This window comes from Dreissena polymorpha, chromosome 14 (genome assembly GCF_020536995.1).
Source record: "Dreissena polymorpha isolate Duluth1 chromosome 14, UMN_Dpol_1.0, whole genome shotgun sequence".
Lineage (NCBI taxonomy): Eukaryota > Metazoa > Mollusca > Bivalvia > Myida > Dreissenidae > Dreissena > Dreissena polymorpha.
The window spans coordinates 62,085,893-62,098,669 of record NC_068368.1 but is presented as its reverse complement, the minus strand read 5'-3'; the positions used below and the strand labels follow the sequence as shown (position 1 = coordinate 62,098,669).

The following is a 12,777-nucleotide window of genomic DNA, read 5'->3' as shown; positions in this document are numbered from 1 at the left end:
TTTTTTCCGTACAGTAGCCATGTTCCTGGGATTGAGCTGATAAGATCACCACAGCAAGTTGCTAATACACAGTGTAGACTTAAACGAAATTGGTTATTTTGACTGTAAATCCAATTTTTCCAGTACAGTAGCCATTATGACCATGTTCCTGTGTATTGAGCTGATCGATACCCACAGCAGGTTGCTTATACCAGTGTAGACCTTCCCCTGTTTTATTATAGTATTGTTATTTACCTGCTTGGAATAAATGACGTGTATTCATTCGGGTCTGATGGGCGTTTTGTTAAAGGGTCATTTAATGCAGCAAAGCTGGTTTTCTGACTTAATTTTTTAATCATTTCAATGTAAAAAAGAAATAATGAAACAATGAATGTGGTAATTTAATTCTCAACTCTCGCTTACTCACCGTTCAATGGACGCGCATAGTTCTTTTTATAAATTATGTACAAATATAATATGCTGTACATTGTTGTTTATTTACTCAAGAAGTACCAGGAAAGAAGCATTGTTATGTATAAAGCGCTTTACTTTGTCAAAATTCTACATTAAATAAAGAAATATCGTATTTTTGGTTAAGTGTACGTGCTTGATATATATTCATAAATAGCAGTTTTTTTTTAAACATCGGTCTTTAAACCTTTAATTTGATGCAAATGAAAAGAAGAACTGCCTTTTTTATTTTTATACTTAAATCAACATTTAACGAAGTCATTATTGACTAAATAAATATGTACATTTTTCACATCCATTAAAATCGGCCCTTATAGTTTACTTTCATGTATATATAGAATAATTGAGTGCTTTTCGGTGATTCTATGCTGGCGCGATAGTGCTTTTCGGTTGCAAATAAAATACTTTTGTGCGTGATCTTTACACTTAAATCAATATTTAACGAAGTGATTAATTACTTAATTAATACGTACATGTTTCAATCCATGTATAAACGGCACTTATGGCTTACTTCATGAAAATGAAGAAATTGAGTGCTTTTCGGTGATTCTGTGCTGTCGCGGGAGTGCTTTTCGGTCGTCACATGAAGTGCTTTTCGGTCGTATATTGCCGATATTTATCCAATATGGGGCATTAATACATCATAAGAAACACAAGGTAGTATAAATATGCATGAAATATAACCATTTTTATCTAATTAGTCCATTAACACACAATAGAAACGCATTTTTGCATATATATTGCCGAGAAATCGAGTGCTTTTCGGTCTTTCACATGAAGTGCTTTTCGGTCGGTATATTGCCGATATTATATCCAATTTTGGGCATTAATACATCATAATAAACACAAGGTAGTATAAATATGCATGAAATATAACCATTTATAACTAATTTAGTCCGTTTACACACAATAGAAACGCAAGTTTTCATATATATAGCGAGAAATTGAGTGCTTTTCGGTCGTCACATGAAGTGCTTTTCGGGCGGTATATTGCCGATATTTATCCAATTTTGGGCATTATACATCATAATAAACAAAAGGTAGTATAAGTATGCATAAAATATAACCATTTATAACTCATTATCCGTTACTCACACATAGAAACGCAATTTTTCATTTATATACAAGAAATTGATTGCTTTTCGGTCTTGACATGAATTGCTATTCGGTCGGTATATTGCCGATATTAATCCAATTTGGGCAAAATGTAGTATAGACATACATTCATATACCATTAATAACTAATTAAACCCGTTAACACACGCTAGAAACGATATATTGCTATATAGAGAGAGAAATTGAGTGCCTTTCGGTGCTTTTCGGTGATTGTATGGACCGACTTAAATACCAATAGAGCGTGACACAAACACAGCACAATTGTTTATTTCGGCAAACATTTTGATATTATTGCTTTAAAACCATAGCTTTTAATGACTATTGATAGATGATAATGTTATACTATTATTTGTAATTTCAAAACATGTTACTTGGTGATTTTATTCACGTTCTATAAATACATCAGTTATTCTTATTAACCTGATGCCTGTTGTCTGCTACTGTTACAATACGACGCTTAAAAATGTGGATTGCATAAAGTTAAAGGTCACATTCCGTGTGCACTATATTACTTGTAATAATGCATTATAAATATGTCAAGCATGTTCACTTTAACAAATACGATACTTCTTTATGTAATGTAGAATTTTGCAAAGGTAAAGCGCTATATATGACAATGTTTTATTTTTTCTTGTTGATTAAAAACAAAAACAAAATATAACAATACATATCATATGTGTACATACTTTTTTAAAACCAATATAATGAATCACGTGATGTTTTTATAATTTTGTTAAGCGTGCGTGATATTGAACGTAGATTTAAGCGAGTTATGCGATTAAAAACTGATACCACTCAGCTTGATTTACAATTCATGTTCCAACGCGCCAATGTATTTAATTAAATGGTTTCATGAAATTGTGTTTAAAAGCATAACGATTGAAAGTCAGTAAGAACACAGTTTTGCACATAAAATGATCGCCAACAGACCCGAATTAATACACTTCATAAATGCCAATCAGATAAAAAACAATTCCAATAATACAACAGGGGAAGTCTACACTGTGTATTAGCCACCTGCTGTGGTTATCCCTATTTATCAGCTCTATCTCAGGCACCTGGCTACTGTTATGAACAAATTGGATTTACTGAAAATAACTGATGTCATTTATTGCCAAATTGTTATGTACATATAAAATAAACAACGAGAGTGGACCCACATCATTGTTGCACATTAGTATAAACTTCACTGTAATCTAGGCGCCCCGTAATCTGTTCTTAAAATAGACATAGCCTTAATAAAGACGGCGCTAATTAAGTTGGATATTAAAGAAGCTACATTAAGCGCACTGAAAAGATGAATTGGACACATTTGCATCTTTCATTTATTACAAAGCATGTGAATATGTACAATACTTTTATTACTGACACATTATTCTTAAAGTCGACGGACAACATAAGAGGGAACCACAATTAAATAAGATCCATTTTCGCAGGATAGTGGTTTTTTTAGAAAATATTCACATATTATTTTTAGCTTGCATTAGTTACAATAATAAGTTCGCGTGCCATTGAACGTTGAGTTAAGCGAACGGTGCGAATTAAAATCTGAAACTATTATGTCATCTGTACTAACAGCATTAACTCAATGGTGTCAAATCCTCTATAGTCAATTAAAGGGGCATTTTCATTTTTTGAAGTAGTTAAAAACCAACTTGTAGTGAGTGATATTTTGATGCAACCAATTGAAACTTTTGACTTTAAATGACGAAAAAATCGGATATGGGTGCATTGTGTGTGCTATGTATAAAACATGACAGTCACTACAAAATCGTATATATAATATACTCTGTAAGAGACGTTACATATTATGACATTTCAAATTTAAACCACAAAATTGACAATTATCCAAAGATATATCATTCATTTTAGTGAAGGAATGATATATTATAATAACCATGAAAAGTATTTCCGTTTGACTATGCCTTTAACGAAATAATTTTTCATAATAATATATATAAAATAAACGAGAGTAATGATACCTTCCTTTCATGTATAGTGTACATGTAAGACAAACAGATTCTTTAAATTCATCGCTGTCATTACATCAGTCTATTAGCATCTCATTCGCAATGAAATAATTTGCATTTCACGTGTGCAGAAAATGATTCATATTTTGGTAATAGGAATTGTACTTCTCTTTAGCGTATCTTACAAAAGTATAAGCACGCATTGCAGAAAGCACTTTTTAGAACAAAAAAATCAACGAAAGACTGACTTGCCTTTCGCTAGTAGTAAAATCGTTTTAAACGTCTTATGTAAACAAGACCACAAGCTGAAATAACTGCACAAAAATATGAGATTGTAAACGTATATTGCATTTAACACCAGAGAGAGAGAGAGAGAGACTTGAACGCTCCAAGGCTGCGGGTAAAAACTTGTACGAATTGGTCCAAAATCAACGAATTAGTATGCATTCATAGTGCAATGTTCTCGTTTAAAGTAAAATTCACTAACAAACTCAAATTCGTATATTCGAGCTCTCATCATGATTTTGATTTCAGTCTTCATGAAACGAGTCTTAATTTATACAGATTTTTTGTTATTGTACGAATGAGTAAGTGCTAATTATTAGATCTAGTTGATTAAGTGCACACTAATTTGAAACATGAAATAATAATGTAAATAGCATTCATTTCTGTGAACTCAGGTTTATTCGCGAATATTAGTATGTTCAGTAGTCAGGCTAGAGACCGACCGGAATGAAAATAATGAGCTATGTAACAGAACTTGTTTTCATTGTACAGATAAGATCGAGGATGAAATACATGTACTCGTTCACTGTCCGTTGTATGTTGATGTTCAGGAGGGTTGACATAATTTATAACTGATATAGTCTTTAATTGTAAGCTATGTAAATATTGTCGTTGTTTTTAGGGTCTGTTAGTTATAAATCAAGCGTGGGTAACCATTGCTAATGAGTTAATTTCCGACCTGGTCATAATATACTTGATTTCTTAAACCATTTTATATTATGCGCGTTAGTGCATCTTATCGCAGTGTCATTGTTTTACGTAAATATATTTATATATCTATCAACGGTTACTAGATTTACCGAAAGCGCGGGTACAAATTAATGCTCGTGTAAACACGTTCATAAAAACATAAATTGCATCAAGATTATGACTTTGTTGAAATTATGATCTGTTTACGTCGTATTTGCTCAATCAGCATTTAGTAGTATAAGTCTTATAATCTAAGTAATTTACGTCATCAACAATGCCACCAAAACCGTTTATGCGATTCTAATTAAGAGCGCAGTATTTAGCAGATTTGAATAGAAACCAACACTCGTTAAGTCATGTAACGCGCTAAAGAAAGTATATAATGGCCATTGAAGAAACATGCCTAATTTGTGAAATTTCTGAAGTCGCGAATTCTTCAGAATTGTGAAAATGAGTCGCGAACTTGCAATATTTGCGAAAACACGTGAGTTTTCCAAATTGTGATTTTTTAAAGATTAAATGTAGTAAATAGTTAGTATTCAATAATTTCATTTTTTTTACACTTCATTTATTCGGAAATTTAAACATCGCATGCCATTAAACTGAAATAATGACCCTATGATTATATCTTCAATATACTTAGTATAAGAATAATTTTTGTGTGAACGCATCTCCTTGCAATTTCAATTGATTTTCTTTCAACTCATGGACATTATTCAGGGCGACATGCAGTTGTGCGTAATTGCGGAAAGTTATGTACTGTCTATTATGTAGAAAGTTATGGCCATTGGAATATCTGATTCTATTAACCCCAATTGTTCCTGAATCTGAATACCTAATTCCCCCATACAAAGGTTAATATTTATGTGTAAATTGTTATTCATGATAACAATTCACTGTCTCAGTAAAACGGCTATTACCGTCAAACACAGTATTTATATAGTATTCCGTATCTGAAAAAGTGTTCATTTCATAAAGCATGTATGTTTCCTTGGTTAAGAAAAAAAAATATTCATATGTTGAATAAGGTTGAGCATTTTGATCGAGGCAATGTAAATACAAACACGCTTGTATGTGTTAGTGTTATTCTATTATATCATTAAAACACCCTTGTAAATGTTTGGTCATATCTTCTGACCACATCTAGAATATCAGAACCATACTACGGAATTTCAATAACATCTTTTGCAAAAATTGATTGTGTATATTTGTAAGTATTATACTGAATAATACAAATAAATCCGTATCAACTCGCTTTCAACTGTGTTTTCTGTTTTTGAAGTTTTTAATATGCATTGTTTATTCGTACACAGTACGGTGTGCCAAACCTGTAATAGTGAGAATTGAGCCATGAATACATTGTATCCTAAATGAATACACAAGATCCTTATCAGTGAATTCATTATATGATTTTCTCCAGAAATGAGATACACAGTAAATTCGCTGCTGCCTAATACACAACTCATAGTGAAACATTTGTAATTGAAAAATAAATGACCGCACACTATAGAATCGTCATTATAATTATCATGTTTCTTGATATTACTTGTTTTATCACAATCGTATATAAAGTAGGGCGAGATTATTAATAGCACTATCCGGATTCCGTACTTTAATAATACTTGTTAGGATTTTCAACTAAATTTTCTGAGTCCCCTAAACCTAAATTTTCATAAAGGACCACACTCGTGTCACTTATATGCAACGTTATGAATGCCCTTCGTAACGGTCATTTGGTCACGCTTGGTCAATATTTGTGCCCGCCTGAGCCCCTCCCCTGTGATGACCCCACCAATTTAAGGTAAAACCTAAGAAACTGGTCGTATGCATGCGCGATAAGAATTTTCATCCTTCTTTGTCCCCATCTCACCTGAATCTTATTTTTCTCAATTTCTCTTGTATGAACGGAACATGAATATATTGTTTTTTCTTCACATCAAATCCCGTTCATTGTACATTAAACCATATTTACAGGTTGTTGTTTTCGTCGTCGGTGCAAATGACATCGGCACAAAGACCCCGGTTCGAGTTTTTGAGGACATCGTGGCACTCTGTGAAGGGGTACACAACGCTACACCAAGCGCGACTATCCTTATATCCGAACTACTCCCAAGGGCACGGAACCGCTTCAATGGCAACGGTTATCGACAAGACTTCCTAGAACACTGGAACTACGATGCTGGCGTTGTCAACAAGCTGCTACGCGAGTTTGCCAGCAAGGTGCCGTGGGTTCGTGTCATTGAACATCCGGAATTCCACACCATGTTCGGTAAACAAACTTACGTTTTACTGTATCTTCTTATACTATGTGAACCCGTAATATCGATCCACACGTTTAACTATCGATAATGCTTTTGGATATTTGAGTTTGATAGTACTATTCTTTCGCCCGCAAGTAACTTCAATTTTCCCTGAATATGTAATATGAAAAGACGCTACAATTGGCTAATGTTTTACGCTCTCTTAAAGTTTGTTAACTATTGGCCTACTTACATCAAGCTTCCGTGCGGCAGAGTTTGAGAGGTCGCATATAGAACGGGAGGTTATGGGTTCGAAGACCGCCAATATCAGGATGTTTTGACATTCAAAAACTATTTTGCTAACACACATTGGAAAAATATAGATGTTGACATTGGTGATCAATCTTGTGGCACTGTTATTATATATTATGTATTCAACATAACTATGGTGGTATCATGGAATATCGACCTCGACTTAAATGTCCATCATCTTTAATTATGGCGAACAACGCAAATTCGTAACACATGGGTGTTTCGTAAACAATGCGAAATTTTAAATTTTGAAGAAAAACTTAACTGCTATTCTTATTATTGTTTATCTATACATTTCTCTAAAAACAATAGTTGTTCATTTTTTAACAATCTTAGCTTGGTCTCATTGCAGGAGCCAATGTCTATCTCCTCAGCAGAGATGGTCTGCATCTGACCATAGATGGTACGAACACGGTTGCAAGCAACATAGAAACAGCCGTCACGTCTCTAACGAAACCAACTAGAACCGACTTACCCAGGGCCTGATACTCAGTCCAGCCGTCCCGCGCCTACACATACAACACCGACATACGAATATGGACCCCGGCGTTACAGTGATGTTCTATCAGGTCAGGGCGTAACGTCACATGGTGGTGGTGGTGGTGGTAGTAGGGGGTGGTGGTGGTAGTGGTGGTGGTTGTTGTGGTGTTGGCGGTGGTGGTAGTGGGTAGTGGTGGTGGTGGCGGTGGTTGGTGGTAGGGTGGTGGTGGTGGTGGGGTGGCGTTGGTGGTGGTGGTGGTGGTGTTGGTAGTAGGGATGGTGGTAGTAGGGGTGGTTGTGGTGGTGGTGGTAGTAGGGGTGGTGGTGTTGGTAGTAGGGTTGGTGGTAGTAGGGGTGGTATTGGGGTGGTGGTGGTGGGTGGTGGGTGGTGGTGGTGGTGTTGGTAGTAGGGCTGTGGTGGGTGGGGGTGGGTGGTGGTGTGTCGAGTGGTGGTGGTTGTAGTGGTGGTGGTGGCGGTGTGGTGGTAGTCGGGGTGGTGGTTGTGGTAGTGGTGGTGGTGTAGTGGTGGTGGTGGCGGTGGTGGTGGTCGAGGTGGCGGTGGTGTTGATGGTTGTGGTGTTGGTCCTAGGTGTGGGGTAGTAGGGGTGGTATTGTGGTGGTGGTGGTGGTCGTAGGGATGGTGGTGGTAGTACGTGGGTGGTGGTAGTGTTGGTGGTAGTGGTAGTGCGGTGGTGGTGGTAGGGGTGGTGTTTTGGTAGTAGGGATGGGTGTAGGGTGGGTATTGATGGTGGTGGTGGTGGTTAGTGTTGGTAGTCGGTGGTGGTGGTGTCGAAGGGTGGTGGTCGTGGTGGGTGGTGGCGGTGGTGGTGGTAGTAGGGGTGGTGGTGGTGGTATGGTGGTGTGGCGGTGGTGGTGGTAGTGGTGGTGGTGGCGGTGTGTGGTAGAGGTGGCGGTGGTGTTGGTGGTGGTGTTTTGGTACTCGGCGTGTGGTCGTCGGGTGGTTTTTGGTGGTGGTGGTGGTGGTGGTCGTAGGGCTGGTGGTGGTAGTCCGGGTGGTGGTCGTGTTGGTGGTAGTGGTTAGTGTCGGTGGTGGTGGTAGGGTGGTGGTGTTGGTCGTCGGGCTGGTGTAGTCGGGGTGGTCTTGCTGGTGTGTGGTTTGTGGTCTTTTGGTCGTCGGGCTGGTGGTGGTCGCCGGGTTGGGTGGTGTGGTGGTGGTGGCGGTGGTGGTGGTAGTAGGGGTGGGGTGGTGGTCGTGGTGGTGGTGGGCGGTGGTGGTGGTCGGGGTGGCGGTGGTTGTTGCGGTGGTGGTATTGGTAATAGGGGTGGTGGTAGTAGGGGTGTGTTTGCTGGTGGTAGGTGGTGCTGGTGGTGGTGTTGGTAATAGGGCTGGTGGTAGCAGGGTGGTATTGGTGGTGGTGTTTGTGGTGGTGGTGGTGGTGGCGGTGGTGGTAGTGTGGTTGGGTGGTGGTGGTAGTACGGGTGGTGGCGGTGGTGGTAGTGTTGGTGGTGGTGGTAGTACGGGTGGTGGTAGTGGTAGTGGTGGTTGTGGCGGTGGTGGTAGGGGTGGCGGTGGTGTTGTTGTTGGTGGTGTGGTGGTGGTAGTACGGTGTGGTGTAGAAGGGGTGGTGGTAGAAGGGGTGGTTGTGGTAGTGTTGGGGGTGATGGTAGGGGTGGTGGTGGTGGTGGTGGTAGAGGGTGGTTTGGTGGTAGTGTTGGGGGTGGTGGTCGTAAGGTTGGTTGGGGTGGTGGTGGGTGGCGGTGATGGTGGTAGGGCTGGTGGTGGTGGTGGTAGGGGTGGTGGTGGTGGTGGTGGCGGTGATGTGGTGTTGTGGCGGTGATGTTGTTGTTGGTGGTGGTGGTGGTAGTACGGGTGGTGGTAGAAGGGGTGGTGGTAGAAGGGGTGGTGTTGGTGGTGGTGGTGGTGTAGTCGGGGTGTTCTGGTGGTGGTGGTGGTAGTACGGGTGGTAGTAGATGGGGTTGTGGTAGAAGGGGTGGTGGTGGTGGTGGTGGTGATGGTGGTGGTGAGACGCGACACGAGCAGCACGCTTCTCCATATACTCATCTCGAACTTGATGAGATAGTCCGATGGATTGAAGATGCTACCAAAGTTCCGCACGGTAGAAAAAGACAGTCCGGTGGGGGCGGTACTGCAGTAGTACATTCAAACCAGAAGGAACCATTGTCTGCACAGATTGTTGACGACATAATGGGTGCTTGTGAGGCTGGGCAAGGTAAGGTATCAACTGACATGCCTTTCAACATAAGTGGTGGGGATATATATGTGGTAGCTTTAGACTCATTAGCAATGAAAAAAGACGTTCGCGTGGACAAATATATGTGGGTAAATAACGGTCGCAGACGCTTTCCAAAGAAAAAAACCAACGATGTTTAAGTCATTTTTCAAAATTAAATTAGTCGAAAACCAACATTCACAATCTTTTCAAAAGCATATATACGAACGCTTAGAAAATGGAAAATTTGCAATTATACATTACCTTGGAGACCCCACCATATATACACCACTAGCACATGGGAATTCTAAGAGTAAGGAAACGGTGTTTATAAGAACAAATCCTTCTGTTATTGAACATATCAAGTCACGTGCTGATGATGAAACCGTTAGTGCTAATTTTATAGACAAAGAATTGAAATGCAAAGCTGAGAAAGGTACAGATTTTGGTGTAAAAACAGCAAGAAACGTTCGCCAGGTAAAAAATCATTTATACAAAAGTAGAAGTGAAAAACGTTATAGCAACGACGAAATATATAATCTCTGTGAAATTTCAATAGATTTAGAAAATTTAACAAACAAATTGACGTCTTTCCATCCCTGGTGTGCATATCGGGGTTGGAAGAAATACTGACAGAATTCAATGAATTACTAATGTTCGACTCCGATACACCCCTAAAAATGTTTTATGACACAACTTATAAAATGGGGCACTTGTTTGTTAGTGTTCTGTCATATCAACATATTTTGTTTGAAGGCAATAAAATAGTGCCCGTAGCATTCATGATGCACGAACGGCGAGACGCAAAATTCCATGAAAGGTTTTTCAGTGTTTTAAAGGAACATATTCCAAATTTAAAAAGAACACATTTTCCGCTAATTTGTGATCGCGAGGCCGGAATAAAATTAGCAATTCAGAATTCGCTACCCAACATACAAATTATTCACTGCTGGAATCACATACGAACAGACGTAACTACTTGGCTTAAGAAAACTAATGCAAAAAGTGATGATTTCTCCGTGTACACTAAACATGTGCAAGACTTAATGAAATGTGCAACTGAAGACGATTACACTGACCATAAATCTAAAATAGAACAAGAGTGGAGCCAGGAATTTAAGAACTATTTTGACAGACATTTGCATCAAACCATTTTGAATAATTCTGGTCGTTGGGTGTTAGAAAAATTAGGCATATACAATCCCTACTCAGGAATAACCAGTAACCCCGCCGAATCAATTAATAATATGATAAAAGCAATACAACACAGGAAAGAGCTACCGGTAGATTTAATATGTTTAAACTTACTAATGTGTCAAAAATCAGTTTATGCAGACATACAATGTGGTCGAGCAGGATTTGGTAATTTTAAATTAAGAAAAGACTGTGAATACGCCAGATTAGACAGAAGTGAAATTAATGTACCCCACATATCCGGTACACACCGGATGATATTTTAAGACAAGCGAAAGAAGCACTAGAGCATTTCCAAAAATCAGGTGAAATTACTGATAAACCGATTGAAACCAATTTAATAACAAGAGAAAATGTCATCGACGGAGAAAAAAATAATTTGGAAATATTTAAAGATAAAAACATTACTTGTATTGACGATAAGGAATTAGGGGAAAGGAAGGGTATTGAAAAGAATATGTCCCAAAAAGCTTTGGCGGAATTTATTATAAATAATGATAAAATAAAATTAATCCCATCCATGAAAACCTTTATTGTTGAGGGAATACATGGCTCCAAACGTTTGGTGACAATCATGCCAAAAGAAACATGTAGTTGTCCGTCAACTGGACTTTGTTATCACCTACTAGCGGTTAAAATGACTCTGAATATTGATGGAATCTGTGATAAACGCACGGTTAAAAATCTCACGCTTCTTCGAAAAAATAGCAAACCGCGTGTTGCCAAAAAAACGGGACAAAAGAAACCGAAAAAAGCCGACTTCGAAATTAACCCAGCACCCGATTCAATACTCATGACACCAACTGGAAAATCATGCGACACATCGCTGAAACAAAAGCTCGCCAATTTAATAGCATCAACCCCAAAAACACCAACGTCTAAAAAAAGAAGCCGGAACACCAACAATTCATTCACTTCTTGTAAACAAATAAAGTTTGACAACAATTTAAGTTCAATTGCAGAAGACGTTCTCGAAGAAGAAAACCATTTAAATATAAGCAGCGATGATTCATTTACCAGTGAACAGACGTGTTTTAATCAAATGATCATTGATGACGCGGAAGACGATAATGTAGAAATTGCAAATATATCTACAATAGATTTAGAGCTAGTTAAAAATCCATCCGGGTGGCTGAACGACCCAATAATAAACAAATGTCAGCAAATGCTAAAAGAACAATTCGCGCTTGACAGTGGGATGCAGAACACACTTCTTGCTCCGTACTTTAATCATGATTTAGGTACCTGGGATATAAATAAACGTTTAACGAAACAAAATCCCCCGTCCGCCCAAATACATTACAACGCCAGTAATCACTGGGTATTATCATACCAATCACAGAAAGATCGACATGTTATTGTGGTGGACAGTTTAAAATCTCCAAGAACTCTAAACAGTAGTATTTCAATTCAAATCGCTCAAATCTATGAAAATGGAGAGCGCAGTGTACAAGTACAAATACCCGACGTACAACGTCAACCTAATTACACAGATTGTGGTGTTTTTGCTATTGCCAATCTTACTGAGGTGTTACACAACAATTATGATGTAGATTTTTCAATTATCAGATATGATATACCAAGAATGAGAGCACATTTATTAGAATGTATTACTAAACAACAGTTTACAACATTTCCAAAAATAGAAAAAATGCCAAAAATGCCGTGTAAAGTAGCAAAAAGTTGTTCTATTAAGATTTTTTGCGCTTGTAAGTTGCCTGATATAGTTGGCGATATGGTGGAATGTGACAATAAAAGATGCAAAATGAATAGATGGTTTCACAAAAGATGTGTTGGTTACACAATGACAAACCAAGATGAAAAATGGTTGTGTCCATACTGCACATG

General features: G+C 38.3%; 1 protein-coding gene across 1 annotated transcript; it reads left to right on the top strand.

Annotated features, from left to right (window-relative positions):
* The first annotated feature begins 5,864 nt into the window (after nt 1-5,864).
* Nucleotides 5,865-7,549, top strand: LOC127857426 (uncharacterized). The gene is made up of 2 exons (XM_052393821.1): nt 5,865-6,780; nt 7,416-7,549. Exons 1-2 carry the CDS (start codon nt 6,423-6,425, stop codon nt 7,547-7,549), a joined length of 492 nt encoding a protein of 163 aa, XP_052249781.1. The 5' UTR covers nt 5,865-6,422.
* Nucleotides 7,550-12,777: the final 5,228 nt, after the last annotated feature.